Source organism: Thermobia domestica, chromosome 11, assembly GCF_964235325.1.
Source record: "Thermobia domestica chromosome 11, izTheDome1.hap1.1, whole genome shotgun sequence".
In the NCBI taxonomy this organism is placed as follows: Eukaryota; Metazoa; Arthropoda; class Insecta; order Zygentoma; family Lepismatidae; genus Thermobia; species Thermobia domestica.
The window spans coordinates 64867794-64890329 of NC_137464.1; the positions used below are offsets into that span (position 1 = coordinate 64867794).

Genomic DNA, 22536 nt, shown 5'->3' on the forward strand with positions numbered 1-22536 from the left:
CACTTACATACACTTCTACTTACTCCACTTCTGTACGCTTCATACGGCACAAGTGGACCAAAGAATGTTGTTGGAAGATAAAAACAGTAGCTCCAAAGATCTACTATTACTGCCAATATTTTACGAATCTCTCTCGGACACTCTTCTTTAAGTTCTGTTTTATGGAAGAAAAAACTGGCTGCACGAAGCTGTGTCCAGGCTAAAGTAATACTTAAAACATAATCCCAATCTTCTGTCCACTTGAAATGACTCTGAGAAATGAAGAAGAAAATACGATTATTATTATTATTATTATTATTATTATTATTATTATTGGAAAATTACAGTTTGCGGTTAACAAGCTACTTCTTTTCCTGATTTAACTTTTCTATACAATGAAAGAAGTTTTCCTCCTAATCTTTTCAATGTAACATGCAACAAAGACAAAAACAATGCTTCACATCTCAATATTATTATAAACAAGACAAAAGGCAAAAAACAAGAACACACAAAGCTTTATTAAAAGAATTTTTTGTAATATAATAATAATAATAATAATAATAATAATAATAATAATAATAATAATAATAATAATAATAATAATAATAATAATAATAATAATAATAATAATAATAATGGCAGTAGTAATAGTAGTAGTAGTAGTAGTTGTTGTTGTTGTTTTAATAATATTATTAAAGTTTAACGAAAAACTCCAAAGATTAGATATATTCCAATCAATAGGTCTCATTGTGCTGAACAAAATGATAAGGTGAGTGTAAATCCTCATGCGTGGTTATCGAGAAAATATAGAGAAATGAATTTTTTGCAAATTTCAAAATTGATGCTGTTACCACTTATTAAGATGAAACTGAGAGTGAAGTTTGCCTTCATCAAGTTTTACGTTATGACAGTTACAGGACGACAGTACACCGTATGGGTTAAGATTATAGCTCAAAATTATAATGAATTCTTAAACTTCTTTCATTTCTCTACACTATAATACTATATAATCGATTGATGTATGTATGTAACAGCGTGGGACAATGTCCCACGCTGTTACATACATACATCAATCGATAGACGACATCAAGATGAACAAAATGAGATGCTTGGGAGTAAATTTTCATGTGTAGTTTTCGAGAAATATGACTTTTTATAGCGCCAAAAGTATGTTGTTCGTTGTCAATAATAATTGATACTTTTTTTTTATTCTGTTCGACCAGATTGTTTATTTGTTTCATTTCATGCATCGTAGGAGGGATGATGATAAAAAAAAAGGGGGGGGGGGGCAGATACAAAGTCTATTATGGCTTATTGGTGAGATATAGCTGGAAGATCAACACATCTAATGATAGAAGCACTCAACGTTAGTCCTCGATGTAATCACAATTTTTTATTCATCCGCTTATCACAACGGCAGATAAAGTTTTCTATATCATTTGCATAGAAATCCGCGTCAAGTTCTCGTAGCCACCGTGAGGCAGAGATTTTGACATAATCACATGTCAGATAATGGTGGCCAGCCATTTTTTGCTTTAGAACAGGGAAAAAGTGAAAGTCATCGGGCTAGGTCAGGGCTGCAGAAGAGGCGCTCTAGTTGTTCCAAGCATAACGTCAGTAGCTGAAGTATATGGGTCTACCGTTGTGTCCAGGGTTGTCATAAACAATATTCGTCTGTTTTTCTTTGAAGGCGCGACCCTCCCCTTACACCTCTACAATCTGCCTATGAATGTCACCAGGTGTAGTGTTTTTAGCCCACGGGAACCGCACCACTGACTTCTACTCTTGACCAATTTTCCAAACGAGTCATCATTTTTAATGTCCGCTTCTCGGGTATACATGATCAGAATCCGAAGTCTTCAAATCTGCATCAAGACAGATATATTATTAATCTACAAATAAATTTTCGTTAAGTTACAGTGAATAACATAAAAGTTGTATGCTTTGTAACTTTTTTTATCATCCCTCGTACATGTAAAACACACGCTGTGATATAGCAGATTGTATCTTGTTTTAGTTTTGTTTTAATAATGACAAACACACATACACTCCTAACAGTGATACAAATACTCTTAAAAATAACGCACATTCTTCTTATAATATATTGCTTACCTTAATATATGAAAGAGGCTGCAGGTTATTGATTATAATTAAAGAGCTTAAAATTATCCAGACAACTCGTCTTCTACAATGCAAAATGTAAGCCACAAAAATCAACAATGGCTGTAGCCATAAAATAGGTATAGCAATAAAGCCAAAATGATAGACTGTGAAGTAGGTTGAGATCAAAATATACCACATCTGAATATACTGGAAGAAAGAAAAAAATATAAACTTTCATTACTATCTATAAACATATGAGAATGATTCGCATACAAATTTAGAACATACAATTTGTTAATCTCTTCCCTTTTCTCCTTTACTCTCTTCTTGTCAAGCACCTCATACGGTCTCAAGATGATCAATAGACAATACGGTTGGTAGCCCCACATAAATAAATAAGCAATTAATTAAATGACAATACTAAGATTTTTGACATCAATGATTCATCACACAGAAAAACAAATGGAAAACAAGTAAGAAGAAAGCGTTGGTTCGATTGGAATTTAGGTCCCTTTCAGCATCAAGGGTATATGAGGTGTGAATCTAGAGGTTAACGAGATACCAGAGAAACATGAGCTCCGCTCCGATGGACACAGAACCTGGGTTTCCTGAGCCGTAGGTGCGTACGCTTACCATATGGACAAAAGGAGAGAATTAAAAAGAAATACTAAGCAGTTTGTGAATTTACTAGCCATGTAATCAGCACTTTCTTTTTAAACGAATGTGATCTCAAGTTTAATTTTCAATAGGGAATATTTCTATATAACGAAAAATATTATTGAATTCAGTTGCCGAGAAAGATGTCTTCAAAACTGATTTTTTTTTTTTTGGATTTTTTAAAATTATTTTCTGAAGAGCTAGAACTGTAAAAGTGGCGCAACGGTACTGATCACAAAAAGTGAATCAAGAATATTGCTACAACCATCTCACGAAATCTGAACGAAATAGAAATACGAATTTAGAAACAAACTTCGCGTGAATGCTTATCGTCAGTAACAAATTTAGTTTAGCTGATATGAACTTCAAAAAGTCTTTTCAGTTCCGAGACTATATGAGATATACACCTACAGATAAACGTGGGGCTCGAACCACGTTAAGATTTCACTGTAAATCAAACCTAAGTCTTCCAGGCCAAAAGCATGTATGTTAACCATATATACAGAGAAACATCATATAACAAATTTAATCCAAACGTATATCAACACACGCAGAACGGCTGTTTTTTATAGATTAATGCAATAGTGGCTCGTGTCAGACATAACCATCTTCATGCCTGATCGGTCCGTTAAAGGCAACACAACAAGGTAACTGTTTTTCTCTGGTAGTCTGTGAACTTTCCCTATGTTCTTCTCTCGCGCTTCTTCAGTATTTATTTACTCTGTTCTCCTTTTCATATTTCTTGAGTAGTTTCTTTTTATTCTCTTATCTGCATCACTTCTTTCACGGCAATATATTCCTGCTGCGCATTCTTTCCTATAGCATCCCTACGAGCCTACTAGAAAGAGACGGTGACAACAAAGAGAGATTAAAGAAACAGAAGATACAAGAAAAGAGGAGGGAAAGAAGAAAAGGAAAAGAAATGGCATGGGATAGAGACCATTTGGAGAAAATTGGAAAGAACTTGTTAAGAAGAAGGAAAGTAAAGATGTACAGAAAAGGAAGGAGAATTCTGAACATGGTTAAGAAGACAAGGAGTAGAAGAAAGACGAAGGGGTTGTGTGTAAGGTGGACTGGGAGAACAGCAATATAAAATATATTTGAAAAACAGAGAAAAAGCTTAGGGAAAGAAGAAACAACTTGGGATGATGTGAGGCTGAAGAAAGAGAACAATGCTATTTACAAGCGTGTTAAAGAGGCCAGACATGAGATAAACTGAGATACGGTCGAAGGACTGGAAAGGAGGAATATGGCAATGATGAGAAAATGGAAGGAAGCACAATTATAAATACAGAACGAAGTGACAAATTAATGAACTGGGTAAATGGACATGTGATATATGAACTGTGGAGTAAGGTGTTGAACGAATAAAAGAAGTAAGCAAGACTAATATTTATTTCTAAAAACTTTGATATTGGCATTATTTTTTAATTTTGCATATTTGGTAATATTTTGTTGTCGCAGGGCTATATGTAACAATAGAAAGATGAAGGATTAGTACATGTGTCCATATTGAATGCAGCAGCAGTTTCACAAGTAATTGCCAGGGATGCTGTAAACAACGGATGGCCTTCCAGACAAAACAGAGGGCGTTGGGCATTCACCACTTTCACTTTATATATATATATATATATATATATATATATATATATAGATAGATAGATAGATAGATAGATATAGATATAGGTAGATAGATAGATAGATAGATAGAGAGAGAGAGAGAGAGAGAGAGAGTTCTATTTTGAAAAAAATGAAATCTTTAAGTTTTACGTCCCACGGTTATGCAAGCTAGGCTAAAGGAGACGGTGATGATAAGAAATGAATGACATGGTGGAATAAAGAAAGTGGGAAGAAACGGGAGAACCCCGAGAAAACCCACGAGCACGGTGTTCGTCCACCACAAAGTCCACACGGCGCGAGCTGGGATCGAATCAGGGACCCCAAGCACCAGAGGTGAACGCTCTACCACAGAGCCACCGCGCCCCCGAGTTTCTATTTTGTTTTTTCATTGAGTGTCTGAGAAAGCTATATTTCTCTAGTTATAAAGTTTTTTTTTTTTTTTTTGTAATAAATAAATAAATAAGGAAAGAAAGAAATAATACTGTAGTGTAAGTTCCAGACTTGTATTTTGAATTTCCAAACCGAGCAGATGTGATATATCTAGACAGGAAGTAATTTTTAAAAACGGAAAGTGGCAATTTTAAAATCAGATTCGGAATGTAAGCAACAAAATATGAAACCTTTCTTTTGCTTTTTAAAAGGTCTTCTTTGCCTTACAAAATTAACGGGAAGTACACTTAATACATACATACATACCACTTGCTTACCTCTTCTAAGGTTGAAAGACGTGAATTTTGTCAAAACTACGATACCTAGAACGTAACTAATATGACACTTCTGTAAATACTACGATAACTAAATCCCCGATACTATCAAATGATGGGGGGGGGGCGGTGGCTCAGTGATAGAGCGTTCACCTCTGGTACTTGGGGTCCCTGGTTTGATCCCAGCTTGCGCGGTATGGATTTTGTGGTGGACAAACACCGTACTAGTGGATTTTCTCGAGGTTCTCCCGTTTCCTCCCACTTTTTTTATTCCACCATTTCACTCATCTCTCATCATCACCGTCTCCTTTAACCTAACCCGCATAACCTTGGGACGTAAAACTTAAAGATTTCATTTCATTTTTTCTATCAAATGTTGGAAGTTTCAACTTAACGTAACAGGCCGGAAACGGTTTATTCAGACTAGAAACTGAATTAAAACTAATAATAATAATAGTGTTTTATTATTCAAATTCGGAACATAGTTGGAGTAGCGACGAAATGACAACGAAAGTGTGACGAGAACAGTTTTGCATAAAAGACTAGGTTTTAACGTAATCGTGAAGACAAAGCATACATCGTTAAAAAATCAGTATCAAACCCAATATTCTTATTTTCTCGCGTATTCGAAATCTCACGCTAAAATCATCAACCACATTCAAATCTATTTTGAAAATCCATTCTTGTCGGAACAGATTATTTCCGGTCCGTTGATAAAATTTAAAATATTATCAGGATTAGTTACCATAATATTTAATATTTTGACAAAATCAACTTCCTGTTTTTAGAACAGGTAAATGTGAGGTGTACTGTGTATGAAGCACACTTTTCCATTGTAATTTAACATTTTAATGGCTGAAAAAGCATTTTATACAGGGTGGCTACAAAAATCATGGAAAAATATTCCCTGACTTTTCCAAGTTTTCCTGAACAGTTTTTTTTTTTTTTAATTTTTCCTAATATGTAATTAGCCACACAGACTTTCCCATGCTCATGGAAAAAAAATAAACAAAGAAACATGGCAATGATGATACGTAAGTAATATATTTTCCCTTAAGCAACTAGAATAATATGCAATATAAAAATATATACAACATATCTTATTATGAAATTACACAGCACTTACCAAATAAAAATTCCTGCACAAAGCAAAATTCCGTGAAACTTAAAACTGTAATTTTAGTCACATATGAAAGCAAAAACTCACAGCAAAACACTCATCGAAGAAGATGGATAAAACTGATCGCGGTATATTAACGACATTAAAAAAGAGTATCATATAATTTGTTCACTTTTTTAAAAGCTTTATTTTCTCATTAATATTGCGGCCGTCTTTCATTATTTTAGACTTCTTCACTTCAACTTCATTCAGAATTATTTTTTTCTTCTGTATTCAGCTTCTTTTTGTTCCTTTTCTTCCTCCTCTCGTCCTTGATTTGTTGCTTCTGCAGTAACGAGTACGAGAATTCCGTGTATAATGAATCATGGACTTCTCAAGGCCACCAAAGTAGCTACTGAATCGTCTGCGTCCTATACAGTTCTTTAAAGTTATCTGCTACACATTCCGTACTGTTTGAAAATCCTCTTTCTAAATTTGAATTTCCACGAGAGAAGTTAAAGACCATTTTAAGGACACCTCTTAAACCATCGTACTTTGAAGTATCCAAATTCTTTAGCCAAGTCATCCAAACGCTAACCAGTTCTAGAATACTGACTCGTAATTGTCACAATTTGAATCCGAACAGAAAACTGAATTGTCTCAAAACTCTGCCCTACTGCCATCTAACCAATTATTTTTACCTAGCTCAGCTACAAGAGACTTTATGCAATCCACTCCAACATCAGGTCTTGCACAAATATTAGGATTCAAACACGACAAGGTTCTATTAAATTTATACTTTAAAGATGACATCTCCAGAAAATTAAGAACAAATTTCTGTAGATATTTTCTGTTATTTATGGTAAAAATTCAAAATATTCAAATTTCTAATTGGCTGACATTTCTTAACGACACAGCGAGTAGCACCAATGTCAACTTTTCACAGGAAAATTTTCTTTATTTTCCACATCAATGACAATACATGAATTTGAAGAAATAAAACTTCTCGTTTCACGAATTTTCGCATGACATTATTTATCATAGCAGATAAAGTACTGTAATGATATGTACGAATTGAAAGGAACATCACTCAGAAATTCAGTTGAAAAACATTCTACTTCTGAAGCAAGTGATTTAAAAATCTCAGTTTAGAAATACGCATTTTATATCAAGTTGTCTAAAAAGTATTGAGCATTTTGCGCACGAAATGGAATTAGTGTTCTAAATCAGGGTATGTGAATCACAGCGGTCAGTCCTAACATCATTTGACAGTTGAAGCTAGTAGAAGCATGAAAAGTCTTAGCATACCTATAAGTAGACGTAAAGTATTGCGCAATAAAAATCAGTGAACTTTGTGCAAAACTGCGCTACATTTTATAATTTTATTTCGATAAATGTGCAAATGCTGCTTAGGCCGTTGAATAAATTTGTATTATTTGTGGGTTATCAAAAGCAACAGCCGAAAGATTGTTCAGTTGATTTCGTCCTGCAAATTTCGACATTCAAGATGATCCTCGCTGTCGGTGATCAATTTTAAGATGATTCTCGCTGTCGATGATCAATCACAGAAAAGGTGGATGAGATTCTGACAAATCAAGCAAGACCAGCACGTAAAGTCATGATATTGCCAAGGATTTACACATCGATCACCAAACAGTGTTAAACAATTGAATAAAATTGGCTACAAAAAGAAGCCGCTGGACAGAACATTCAGCATATTTTTTTTATTTTTTTAAGTCCCACGATTATGCACCGAAGCTAAGGGAAACGGTGATGATGAGATGGGTGATAATGGTGGAATGAACGAAGTGGAAGGAAACGGAAGAACCACGTGAAAGCCCCCACACACTGTATCTGTTCACCACAAAGTTCACTTGGTGCGGGCTGGAATTGAACCAGGGACCCCACACACCAGAGGTGAACGCTCTACAATTGAGTAACCGCGGCCCACGATGAACTCGGACCTGTACTGTCGACAATTAGCGCGTGTGCATCTAGCAATTCAAATGAAACAGCCGGAACTGGTCAACGGAATGAGTGTCATATACCACGCTGACAAGGGCTACACTGCATTTTTAAATTAAGACAACCCGACTGGGAGGTTTTATTGCATCCACCGTATAACCCGGACTTAATACCGTTGGACTATGATTTCTTTCGGTCTCTGCTAGAACTCTCTGAGTGGTGTTAGGTTAGTTTCAAAGGAAGATTGTGAAAACCGTGTTATTTATTTTATTTTATTTATTTATTTTTTAACCAGAAACCACAGTTCTACAGCGACAGGATTATTGCGTAGTCGGAATAATGGAAGAACGTCATCGATCAAAATGTGCATATGTGATTTCATAATGTTAGATTCAAACAACAATAAATATATCCTGAATTTTGACCACCAAAGGCTTACTACTTTATCGATAACCTATTTCGACATCCTGATATGATCTGATAGCTAGAAGAACTAAAATCCTTATCATTCCTGACACCTTGAACATACAACAGTTGATACGGATGAATGTCCATGGCTCACTAAGCAACACTACTATTTTAAAGCCAATGCACAGAACAAAGCTTCAGTGAAAAATTTTCTGAGCCACTATAGTGAATGTATTCAGCACGAAATGGTGGAACCAGGGCTGGATTTAGGCATGGGCTACATGGGCTCGGGACCAGGAGGGCGGCAATTTAAAAAAATATCTAAAAAAAAGGTAAACTATTGAAAATACATATTTTACCAACAACTCAATAAAATACGCGAAAGCCATTTTTTTAAATGACCGTGACTACGTTAATATTGTAGAGGATTAGTCGTAGCATATATTGTTATAAGTCAGTTAGTTATTATCGTGGTTTCATCAGTTGCTGGTGGATCTGCTGAAAAGGGCGACAGTAGGCATCTCGACACTCGTACTTTCACAAATTGACGTGTATTAATTTAGGCTATTTATTTACTTACTCAGCAAATACCAGATACAGTTTGGAGACCATTTTACGTTGGATGTATAACAACAAGGGAAAGAAATAGGGAAAATCCTAATTAGGAAGGTCGGCGGTGACGATCGAACCCATGACCTTCCGAATGCAAACCCAACGCTCTACCAACAGAGCTATTTCGCTCGGTTTGAAGCAGTATGACCTACATTAGCACCATTCTCCTGAAACTACGTTAATGGTAGCCTTATGGGGAAACATTCTCAGTAGATTCAATTCTGAACGTGAAAAAAAATATAATCCCATAATATGACTGTAGGTACAGTTGTGAGTCTGTACACATCTATCATTACATTTGTGGATGAACTGAAAGGTATGTTTAAGTTCTGGTAAGAAAAAACTAAAGACTGTCCAGACTGGTCTTGAAACTGATGGTGAATGCATAGAAACAGGCCTAAAACATTAAGAAAAAAGAAGAAATTCTTTGATGAATCAGAAAAGGCAAAGGAAATAGAAAACCTAGATCATCGTCTTCAAGAAATCTTTGTTGTGGTCATTGACAAGCTTCTTTCCGAATTGAACAAGAGAATCGATGTCTAAAATGAATTTCTCAGCAGATTTTCCTTCTTAACAAATCTATGCAACTTTAGTGCCGAAGAAATCACACAGCAGCGACTTCTCTGCAGGAAGTGTATGCAGCTGACATGAAGGAATCTTTATTTGTTGAGTACCTTCATTTAAAAAGGCTTTTAGCTCAAGAGAAGTTGTGAAGTGCTGAAGAAATGTCACTATCGTAACTTAACCGATTTCTCAAAGCGAAAAATCTTCAGAATTTATACCTATATCCCAGCATAAGTATTTGCCTTAAAGTGTTTTAAATTACATCTGCAACTAACTGTGCGGCGGAAAAATCATTTTCCACACTGTCACGAATCAAAAACTATTTGAGATCTATTCTTTCTCAGAAGAGACTGGTTCATCTAGCTATTTTAGCCATCGAAAATGACTTGACTATTAAACTTGATTTTGATAACGTTATTAATGATTTTGCCAATGTCAAAGACATAAACAGTTTTGATACATAATAGTTTCAGAAACGTTATTGTGTGAATTTTTAGGTACAATAATATAACTCTTTATATCATTTAAGAGTGTTTTATATTTAGCCGTCTTTTACACCATGTAATGTTGAATAGGTTAGGCAGAAGCCACATAAGTTTCAATGAATCTACTCCAAATGCTGGCCAAATATAGGAATTAAAATAGTACATTACATAAAATGAGTAATAAGAAATAAGAACAGTAATAACCAGTAATAGTAATAATTATAATTTAGTAGCAAACGTAAGAGTAATATTTTAAGAAGTGGATCTAGGAGAATGGAAGTTTTGGAGAGCGATGCCATTGGTAAGGTTAGGGGGCGGCAATTTCGCTAGGACCCATGGGCGCAAAACTTGGAAATCCGACCCTGGCGTGGAACATTCTTAAACAAGTTATCCAAAGCTCTTAGAGTCTCAATAATTCTCTAGTTAGCCTTAAATGCTAGATGTAACCCACAGCTTCCTACATCAAGTATTACAGGCGACGTCTTGATATTTGGCTTGATGGTATACAGCAATTTAAAGTTTACGTTAGGGCCATCCATTGAAACTTGAATGCTCTTTTTCACGTTCGAGGGTGAAAGCGCCTCTCAGAAACCCATTAAAAGATCAGAAGCTGTAGAATGCTTTGAAAATGTCAGTGGTTCACGTGTGCACACTTGTCGTTTCTTGGTACTTCAGAATCGCACATTTATGTTCATCTGCTTCTTTTGAGACACTTTATTAAGAGATTCATCAAAACCTACAGTAATCAAATTCCTGCAACAACTGAATTAATTCACTTTTAAAGTACGACGTTGAAACTATATTTTTCAGGCAACCTCGCTGTCTGGGAACCTAAGTCTCAATACTAAGACATCTTTAGCAGCAGTGTGCATTGATGTATGTGTATTCTCGAACTTGTACCCACTTGATCATAGAATTCACATTTCAGCACCCAACATCTCTAGAAACCTTTATCTTATGTACAAATGACGTACAAACAGAATTACACTTCAAGTCAGAAAGTACTGACTTGCTTTCTTGAGTCACAAAGGTACCACTGGCGCAAATCCCGGGGGGACGAGGGGGACATGTCCCCCCCAATCTTGGACCTGGGGGGGACTGTCCCCCCCAATAATCTGATTTAAAAAGTGCTTTTTCGGATAAGTGTCATGATTTGTGTCCGACTGCCCCAAAGGAATGTAAGATGAAATTGATTTCTCTTGGCTTTTCCATTAAAAAAAAAAAAAAAGAATCGTATTCTGTAGTATTTCAAACTGAACTTCGTGCTGTAGTGCGTTTAGTAGTCTCATCAATATGTATTAATTCCACTTCCGCTACTTGGGCACAAATTGCAATAAATGCCAGAGGAGGATATGCCCCTCTCCTCATGCTGGAAAGTTGTCTCAGCTGTAGGTACGGGCACAAATTCCGGTGAAATGGGGAGACATGTCCCCCCCAACATTGGAACTGGAGGCTCTCCCAATAATCCGATTTGAAAAGTGCTTTTTGCAGATAACTGTGATGAGTTGTGTCCGACTGCCACAAAGGAAAGTGAGATCAAATTTGTTTCTCTTCACTTTTCTATTTTTAATGAAAATGAAGGCGTGCGACTGTGCGTGACGTAACCTGATATGAAATCTTATCTCCTCCTCTCCCCTAGGCCCTAGCACACGAAGATTATATAGACTATCCCATGTCAGTAGAACCCATCTTTTCAGTAAATGCGCATTTAATCTATTTGTAGTATCAGGTAGGCATCTACTCATGCTTCGTAAGCTAACTAACTCTATATAATATAGAACCCGGAGGCTCATTCCCCATTTCCGTTCCTCTTGGTCCGAATATTTCTCTCGGGATCTTGTTCTCAAATACTTTCAGTCTATGCTCTGCACTCAGTAAGCGACCATGTTTCGAAACCATATAGAACAAAAGGTATGATTATCGTTTTATACATTTTAAACTTCAAATCCCTCGACAGAATTCGTGACGACAAGAGGTTTTGAACTGAATAATAACACGAATTCCCTGTTTTTAGTCGACATTTAATTTCTTCGTGAATATGATTTTCGTCTGTTAATATTGATCCTAGATATTTGAAAGTATCCACTTTATCAAAAGTATTATTTAATATTTTAACACATACATAATTTGTCGTATTACGGTCCCGACGCACTTCCATGTATTTAGTTTTCTCTGCATTTACTTCTAAACCCAGGTCCATGCAAGCGCGTCTAATAAGACCTCTGCATTTCTTTCTACTTTCTCCTATCATTCCCTATAAATGTACATAATCAGCGTACGCATAAACTGGTGAACACCGTTCAGCTCTATGTTCTGGTTGCTATCTTTGATTTTCCTTATAGCGTATTCCAGGACAAAGTTGAATAATAATGGCGACAACGCATCTTCTTGTTTCAGGCCATTCTTAACGTGAAAGCTCGTGGCCAAAAATTTTCCTACTCGGACATTACTTTGGGATTCATTTAAACATGCCTTAATTGATCTAATTAGCTTTTTCGGTATTCCAAATTCTGTAAGAACGTTGTACAATGTTTCCTAACCGAGTTATAAGCCTTTCTAAAATCAATAAATAGTTGATATACCGGACTACTGTATTCCCGCTTGTTTTCGAGTATTTGGTGAATGGTAAATATTTGGTCGATAGTTGATCGATTTCGTCTAAATCCACACTGATAATCTCCAAAAATTTCATCTGCGTATGGGGTCAATCTTGCTAATAGAATGTTTGAAAGGATTTTATAGGATGTTAACAGAAGAGAGATGCCTCGATAATTATTACAGTCAGTTTTGTCGCCTTTCTTGTGGATTGGAACAATGATTGATTCTTCCCACTCTTGTGACAATTCTTCCTTGTTGTAGATAAGGAGAATGAATTTGTGTATCTTGTTCCACAATTTTTTTGCCTCCAGCTAAAATTAACTCAGCCGGAATTTCGTTTACACCCGAGATTTGTTTCTTTAATTTCTTTATAGCGATTTTTACTTCTATTCGATTGGGTTCTGGAATATATGGTTCTGCGGTGTGTATCTTCCTTTCTCCACGCACATTAGTTTTTGGCTGCGTGTTAAGCAAATCGTCAAAGAAATCTTTCCATCTATTTAAAATGCTATCTGTATCAGTGAGAACTGTTCCATCAGCTTTCTTTCATATATAAGAACGAGGTTGATAGCCTTTCTTAAATTCGTTGATCCCTTTATACATGTCCCGAATGTTTTTATTTTTACTATTATCTTCAAGTTCCTAAATTTTAGCTTTCAAAATATCGCGTTTCTTTGTTCTAAAAGTTTTGGAAGTTCCCCGCCTGATGTCTACGAAATTTTGTGTAGTTATTTCATTCGGATTTTGTAGCCAACGTAATTTTGCCTGTTTTCTCTTCTCTGCTAGTTCGAACCATGGTTTGTTCCTACGTATTTTCGCGTGTCCCAATTTTTCTTTTTAGAGAGGATGTTTCGTAAGCAAAGAAAAGAATTCAATTGCTGGAATATTTTTCTCTATATTCTTAAGGTTACATCTGTTAAGTAGAGTATGACATGCGTCAGATTTCTGAAACGATTCCTGTAATGTTATTGAGATTATAATCATTTTGCTCAAAGAGTATTGTTGCGTCATACATAATTGATATTCTTTCTTCATAGTTTTGGGGAAGTCGTCATTTATATTATTATATTACTATAAAACAATTTTAACGTGGATCTTTGTGGATGCCTAATTAGAAACATACCAATTATAAATATGCATGTATTCAGATTTGAGAATGTTTTCACGGCAGTGATTTGTAATACTGATATGTACTACTACTTCAGCTACATCACCTAATATATAATATACTCTACAACAGTTGATCAGATTCATCTACCGTAATATGAGTTTCATCTCCCTTATCTAGAATAAGCCTCAAATCTGCCCACCTTCCAATGTTGAAGACAACCAATGGCGTATTTAGGATTTTCTTTCGAGGGCTATGCCCAACACAAGGAAGGAAGTGGGCAATTGCCCACCTGAGTTTGATAATTAATTATATTTTAATTTATGCATAAATTGAAGTTATAATGGCAAGAATTACAGATCGATAAATCCTATATGATATGATACAAAAATTTAGAAGTGAATCTATTCATACAAGTATTCTATTCATACATTCATACAAGTATTCTAGTATTATTCTATTCATACAAGAAAAAGAAAGCATCCTCTTGGCCGTCCTAATTTCCCGGGCTAATTATTCCCCCGTTTTGATTTTCTTTAATTCAAACATTTCCTTCTTTTAAAAATAACTAACCGACATAATTGTTCCTTTGTTATAATAACTAAAGTCCTGTCATGTTGATATCCGCGCATGTTGGTGTGGAACACTAGTTTCGCTTATCAACTCCTCTTAGTTTTGGTGTTACTGATGACGGCCAACTTGAATCAACTGACAACGGTCGATAAAGTATGATAGACGAAATGAAAGTAGTAACGTCAAGAAAAAGAAACAGAAAAATAGAAAGGATGACAGAAAGAACAATTAAGGACGCAATTCTTACATGGAATAAAATTTGATAAACATAGTATTATTTCTGAACAAAGAGCATAAGAAAATGGAAAGTCAATGACAAAGAGCATAAGAAAATGGAAAGTCAATGACATTCTTCCACGATTATTGTTGTACGTGGAATGCGTAAAACTAACAAATTATTTCGAGGGGAGAATGAGCCCGATAGCCTCCTAAATACGTCGCTGAAGACAATTCTGCTCCCCTGATCCTTCACAGCATTGTTTTTCAACTTCATAAATATTTTGAACATCGCTTATATATATATATATGGGAACGTCTTACCCGTCCCCCCCAATGTTGAAGACAGATTTGCGCCTATGAAAGGTACTAGGTACTGGGTGCTCCCGATATTCAGATGGACGCGGCCATCTGCATATGCTTTTTTCTCCCCAATATTACGCAGCAATAACTCTTCACGAAATGTTGCAGTGAGCAGGAAATTTGTCACTTGGTACTTCCCAGATCAATGATAAAGAATTATCTAACGATCAGGATGGACTGAACCAAGTCTTGTACTTAGAAAGTGGCAGGCTTCTTATCTGCATAGGATACAAGCACCACCTCTGCACACCATAAAAACCAACCAACACCGAACACCATAACTACTACACCTCTTCATTTTTGATCCTGCCTCTGCAACTTGAACAACAACACTAAACTAGCAATGATGTTTTAAAAATGCACAATAAAGCTTGAGCAAGAATCGCTAAATAAAAGTTGAAATTATATCATTAAGCTTAGTACTCCAAAAATTATTAACTACAGTGGTTTCGCGTTTACACCAAAATTTTCCATACCGACCAGAAAACTTTTAGCAATTTTCCATAAGTAATATTCTAAGAATAATAGTCAGTGGCAACTCTGCATTACGAAAGAGAGGTGATTATGTATGCGCAGGAAATTTTTTATGTTATTCTTAACAGTTTTCGAAAGTATTTTTATGTAACCATTTCAGGAAAGTGTGCAGTGACCTGGAGAAGTTGTGCCCGCCAAATAATAGTAAAAACATCATGTAACATTTACTCGATTTCAACACTGATAGGTAGCATTACCCGTAGAAGATATCAGAAAGCTATAAGAGGTATCGAAATTATAAGGATCTAATTGAAAAAAAAAATGTTACGTACGTCAACATTTATACATAATGGCGTATAAAATGAATATTTTAATATATTAATCCACTGATCCTTATCGTGAAGTTACTTACCCCCTTCTTAAAATACCGAAGAATTTCTGCCACACAAAAATGAACACATATCCATGGGGCTATAGCAGCAGTAAACGGAAGCCACGTAGTCCATTCATAATCTGCTCGATCTCGATCTCTGCCAATGAAGGACCAGCCGGGTTCAAAATCATCTTTGTAGAAAAATGCCTTGTAATCTACGGACAAAATTATATAACATTAGTAGTTTTCATGATTTCAATGCTTAATATTGTGGCAGGACTCGATTTTCGAGGAAAATAATTTGTATATTTTATTTTATTTTATGTTTATGTCACGAAATCATTAATTAAGGTTATGGGATTAAATGTAGTATATGTGAGTAAATGCAAGCTGCACAATCTCGCTAATGTTTGTGTCAGCAGTTTATTGTAAACACATGTGTATAAGAATGTCATCGTTGAGTGTCTGGCAATGTAGGAAGGAAATGTTGACAATGTGTCTTTCCTCACATTAGCCAGATTCTAGAAATTGTATAAAGTGAATCTGTAGGATTTCACGAATTTCATGAGATTACGGATGTACGGAGAATTGCTTAGAATCGGGAAATCAGAGCGTGTCGAGGATTGCAATTTTGAGTTTTGACACATGGAAGGAATTTGTCTCTCCATGTGAAAACGGTGTTACACGTGCCGCAGCAGACGAAAAAGCAGACGATGGTAGTTGGACAACGCCAAACAAAACCGGAGGACGAGAAGGTTTTGGGACAGTTCTCGCAGAGTTGGAGGACAGTTCTCAGGGAGTTCTAAGACGGTTCCCGGAGAGTTCAAGGAGAGTTCTCAGAGAGTTCTAAGAGAGTTCACCGAGACCGTGATCAGACTTGGGTTCGAGGTTGGAGAACCAAGTTCTATTGGAGACTTAGCCAGATGATAGGAGGAAACAACACTTTGTATTCCAAAACATCATAACGACGCAGAACTTCGGCAGAGAGTTGCATTGAGAGGAGCCATACCTCAATGCTCATTTTCGTCTTCCACCAACAAGGAGTTTCAGCTTAAAAGGAGCAGAGTTCGACGCCAGAACGACGTGGGAGTACACCAGTTTTATCCAGGTATGTGTGACACCGAGTCAGAATTCAAAAGCTCAATACTTGATCGTTCTGTACCTGTCTGGCAAATGAATCTGAATATCCGTTATAACTAATATTCTGAGATCTTACAGTTCACTCATAAGCTAAACGAAATACAGTGTTTTATTTTAAATGAAGTGGACGTATCGTTATTTAACTAATCCCCAAATGAAAACCTCTCGTAAGTTAATCTTATAGTATGTCCCACTCATTCTAGATGGTGAGTGGAAGGCGCCTAGTAGCACTCATCTTTGCATCCCCAATTAGGCACAGAGTGGCTAGGTTGTCATGGTGGAAATTGCTGGTTTTGGCAATAGGCCAATTAGTAGTGATCTCAGTCTAGATTTAAAGAAGTTTAAATGATATTTTATTACGTAACTAAAACCCACCCTTCCCACCCTCTCTACGATGAAGTGTAATTTTAAGTATGGTGATCGTATTTTCTCGAATTAGGTTAAGGTATTAAGTTATAATGTGTAATTGATATAGTGAATTTAAGGTTTTGCAATAAGGAAATAGTTATTCGATTCTCCCGAAAAGTTGATTAAGTAGCTCGAATATAAGTGTTATAAGAATAAATAAGTTTAAGTAATTAATAAGTAAATGAGTAACGAAAGTATTCGTACGAGAGCACAAAAAGCGGCAAAAGGAGTACAGGTCGGTAGCTTGTTTAATATTGCAAGTTCAAGTAAGAAAAAGCAAGAAAGTGTGAAACCAAATTTGAGATTAGGACCCGTCGAGAATTTTCCGTCCAGTCCTATAGCAAAGTCTTATACGGAAGATTTTACATCAATCTTTCCATTTGAAAGTAGCGTAGTTGGTAATAAGCAGTCGAGTAGTACAAAAGAAGATAAAATGGCGACAGGTGTAACATTTTATTCCGATGTAAACAAACTTCCGAAGTTTGACTTGAAGATAGATAGCGATATAATAGGTTTCTTTGATGAGTTTGACGACGCATGTCAAATGGCAGGCGTGAGTGAGGAAAAGAGAAAAGAGCTATTACCTAGTGTATTCAAAGCTAATGGTAGACAATGGATAAAGGTATTTTTAAAGAGAAGGAATGTTAGTGAAACTAGTTATAAGCAACTACAGAAAAGCATAATCGAAGAGTTTACACGTACAAATGTAACATTAGATATCGAGGAACGTATAAGAGAAAGGTTGCATCTCGAGGATGAGCCTATAATAAATTATGTGTATGATATGCTCGTTTTGTGCGAAAGATTAGACGCCAACATGGATGACAAAAAGAAAATAGGGATAATTTTAGGTGGTCTTCAACCGTATTTCATGGAACGAGTAGGTACAAATTCATATTCGACAATTGATAAATTTGTAGAGGATCTTCAAAAAGTAGAGAAGAATAAGTGTAAAGTAGAGAAACGCGTTAAACGGGAAAACGGAAAGGTTACTGTCAAAGACCTGTTAAACAAAATGAGAGAACAAGTAGAAGACGAAGAGAGCGATGTAGAAATTGATAAGTTGTTGTTAAAGAGAGAGATTAAAAGTAAGGAAGACGTAAAAGTTAAGCAAGAACCAACGAGTATTACTCAATTGGGTGAGCTAGAGAAGAAAATAGAGAATTTACAGTTGACATTAGCTGCTAATTTTCAAGACCGAAATAGTAGAGAAGATAAAAGCGGTAGTGATTCGAAAAAACAGAGGAATAATAGTAATAACTTTAGAGGAAATAGAAATTTTCGGAATGGAGGACGAAATTTTTACAAGAATAATGGAAATAGGAACTGGAATAGGAATAGTAATAATAATTATAATAGGAATAGAGGTTCTAGCGGATATAATAATGGAAGAGGATTTAGAAATAATTGGCGTAATAACAGAGGTGGAAGGAAGACAAGTTTTTGGCAACAAAGAGGAAATAGTTGTTGTGCGAATGGTGTTAATAGGCCAACATGGTGCCAAAATCATAGCCAAATAAATAGTCCCGTACAGTATGTTCCAGTGGTGCCGAACCAGATAAATGGTACAACTTATTATCAGGCTACAACTTCAAATAATTTAAACTAGGTCAAACTGTAAATGACAGAGGCACATTTACAGGTGGTAAATCAAAAGTTAGAGAAATAGTAGCCTCTACGTTAACTGATAATAATATGCTCTATGTTCCGATAGAAGTAGATGGTAGAAGTCATAAGGCTTTGATTGATACAGGATCGCAGATATCTATTGTAAATGAAAAGCTAGTCCCACCTAGTGCGAAGGTAATCCCTAGACCAACAAGGATTCGTGGAATAACACAGAATGTGTTAGTAGTAAATAAGATCGCTGTGATTAGATTTAAAATGGCCGGACAGACATTTCATTTGGAATTTCGCGTAGTTAAGGATTTTCCGTATCAAGTTTTGATCGGGAATGATTTTCTACAGAGTCAAAATTGCCAAATAAATTACGGTCAGAATAAATTGACATTGCAGAGATTTGGAAAGCCAAGATTAAGGAAAAGGGAAGAACAGGAATCTGTGACTGTGTCTGATAATGCGGCATTAGGAATAAAACATTGTATTCGACCAAGATGGGTATTAGGTCATAAGGTACGGTTGTTACCTAGGTCTAAGACTACTGTGGAAGTGAATTTGGTTAGTTCCTGGAATAACAGGGAATACTTGTTAGAACCGGACAGGAAGATAGAGGCCCAATATAATGTGTTGATTCCGCGTGCGCTTTTATCGGCTGAAAATAACAAGATCGAAATTATTAATCCATCTAATAGAGCAATTTTATTGAGACCGAATGTAACGCTAGGAAAAGCTGAAGAATGTGTGGATGAAGAACAATTGAAGAGTGAAGGATTATCAACCGAGGATATTGATAGTATTTTGAGATCTCGTAGAAATTTTGATAAAACTAGATTGAAATTTGGGAATGAAACGAAACCGGAAATTAGGAATAGAATTGAGAGTTTGTGCTATGATTTTGCGGATGTTTTTGCATGGCAGGATGACGAATTAGGCCAAGTAAAACACTTTGAGCATCATATTGAGTTAGAAACAAAAGTACCATTTAGACGTCACCAATATCCGATTCCCATAGCGTTAAGAGATAAAGTTAAGGAACAAATTAACATTTTGTTGAGACAAGGAATAATTGAAGAAAGTTCAAGCGCTTACAACTCTCCGATGTTGTTTATACAAAAACCGTCAGGGGGTATTCGTGCAGTTTTGGACTGTCGGTTTTTGAACAAATGCGTCAAACTGCATAGCATTGCGCTGCCTCCGATCCATCAAATTTTAACGTGTATGGGAGGACATAAATATTTTAGTATTTTAGACGTAAAATCGGCGTATCATCAAGTGCCTATTTCTGAGGAGTCACGGGAGTATACTTCATTTAATATACCAGGCGTAGGAGCTTATCAGTATCGTGTTTTACCGATGGGATATTTACAATCGCCCGCCATATATACAAAGATAATGGCGATGACCCTGGCAAATGTAAATCCAGAGTCAGTTTCCTATTATATGGATGATGTGTTTATATATACGAATAATCAGGAGAAAATGGTAGATGTACTTCAATCAGTTTTCAAAAGATTGAGACATTACGGACTCAAACTATCTGTTGAAAAATGTCAGTTCATAGAAAGGAAAATTTTGGCTCTTGGACACATTGTCAGTGACGCAGGATACGAGGTTAGCCCGAAGATAATTCAGGCGATAAAAGCATGTAAGGCCCCGAATAATGTAAAGCAGTTAAAATCTTTTCTTGGGTTAACAAATTATGTTCGAAAATTCTGTAAGGATTATGCCAAAATCACATCAGCGTTTCAACCAATTTTGAAAAAGGGTCATAAGTTCGAATGGAATGAATCATACCAGCAGGCGTTCGATCAATTAAAATCAGCACTAATGAATGCACCATTGCTAGCTCCATTTAGGGAAGATTTGGACACGAGAGTGTACACGGACGCATCGACTAGTTCGATTGGTGGAGTATTAATGCAAAAACAGGCTAATGGTGAATGGACACCAGTAGCGTACTACAGTCGCGTGTTACGTCCACAAGAGAAGACCAGACACATAGTGGAATTAGAGATATTGGCAGTGATAAGTTCTTTAAGAGCATTTAATTATTACTTGTTCAATAAAGAATTTGAGCTGTACACCGATTGTAAGGCATTAAAGTATTTGCAAACGTCACCTAAATTAGCTCCGAAATTGGTGAGATGGAGTTTGGATTTAGCCCAATATAAGTACACACCGGTGCATTGTCCTGGAGAAAAGAATCCTAGTGATATTTTGTCCAGGAACACAGACATTGAACCGACGGTAGACGATATTGAGTTAGAAACGTTGAAGGTGAATTCCGAAGATCTCCAAGTTAATTTGACTTTCGATAAGGACATTGATGTTGGTGAATTACAGAGAAAGGATTCATTTTTCGGACCGATCATGCATGCAATAGAACACCCAGAGGATGCTGATGTAAAAGCTGAGAAGCAGGCCCGATGGTATACAGTAAAGGACGATAGGCTTTATAGAACACAAAGAATGGCAGGTGGTACAAAATTATTATTATGTATTCCTTATGCGTTAAGAGAACAAGTATTCAAGAACCTACATTGTTCAGTATATGGTGGCGGACATTTTTCTTACACGAAATGCTATAGACGTGCTTTAAAATTAATATACTTTCCAAACATGAAGAAATTCTTCATGGAGAAGATAGGAGAATGCATAAGTTGCCAGATACAGAAAAGGAAGACAGGAAGAGTACCATTTCACGCGCAGACGTACCCCTCTTATGCTCCATTTCAGTCAGTTGTGATGGATGAGGTCGGACCTTTTAAATTGTCTCGTAACAATAGAAATAAGTACATTCTAGTGTTTGTTGATAATGCAACTAGATTTGTTATCGCTAGAGCGGTGCCCGCAGTAACGGCAGAGATCGTTGCGCAGGTAATTTTCGAAGATCTGATTACGAAACATGGAGTTCCATCTCAGCTCCATCTGGACAGGCTATCATCTCATCGCAGCCGAATAGTGGAAGAAATGGCAGAGAAATTTGGAATGCAATTGCATTTTGCGAATACAAGCGCCCATTATTCTATAGGAAGTGCTGAAAGGGCCATTGGCTCATTACAGCAAGTAATGAAGCATTATATTGATAAGGATTTTTCAAACTGGGATGAGATCTTGCCAAGTTTGATATTTACTATTAATACGCAAGTGCATGATGGTACTGGTTTTTCACCATACTATCTATTGCATGGAGTCGAACCAAGAACGTTTCTTGAACAGGACCTAGACATTCCTTGCGAATACGTTGACAATGAGGTGAGACTTCAGAGCATAAAAGAGGCACGCCAGCTAGCGTACAAAAATTTGCAGAGAAGATTTAGATCTCAGAAGAAGCAAATAGAGAAAAAGTTTGATCAACCGAATTTTGAAATTGGTCAAAAAGTGTTAATACGGGAAATGCCAAGAGCAGGTTTGCCCGCATGTTTTGGTAACCGTTACAATATTAAAGGGGTAATAGTGGACAAGAT

At 36.2% G+C, this 22536-nt stretch overlaps 1 protein-coding gene across 3 annotated transcripts in view; it reads right to left on the reverse strand.

Moving 5' to 3' along the window:
• The window catches only part of rasp (protein-cysteine N-palmitoyltransferase Rasp), a 64519-nt gene that overhangs the window by 21668 nt on the left and 20315 nt on the right, over positions 1–22536 (reverse strand). The window contains exons 3-5 of one of the 3 annotated variants that reach the window (XM_081730497.1): positions 15941–16116; positions 2092–2289; positions 12–251 (exon numbers count right to left, since the gene is read on the reverse strand). In XM_081730497.1, coding sequence (XP_081586623.1) covers positions 12–251; positions 2092–2289; positions 15941–16116 — 614 coding nt within the window. The remainder of the gene's footprint in view (positions 1–11; positions 252–2091; positions 2290–15940; positions 16117–22536) is intronic. The other 2 variants (XM_081730498.1, XM_081730499.1) reach the window with 2 other exon arrangements.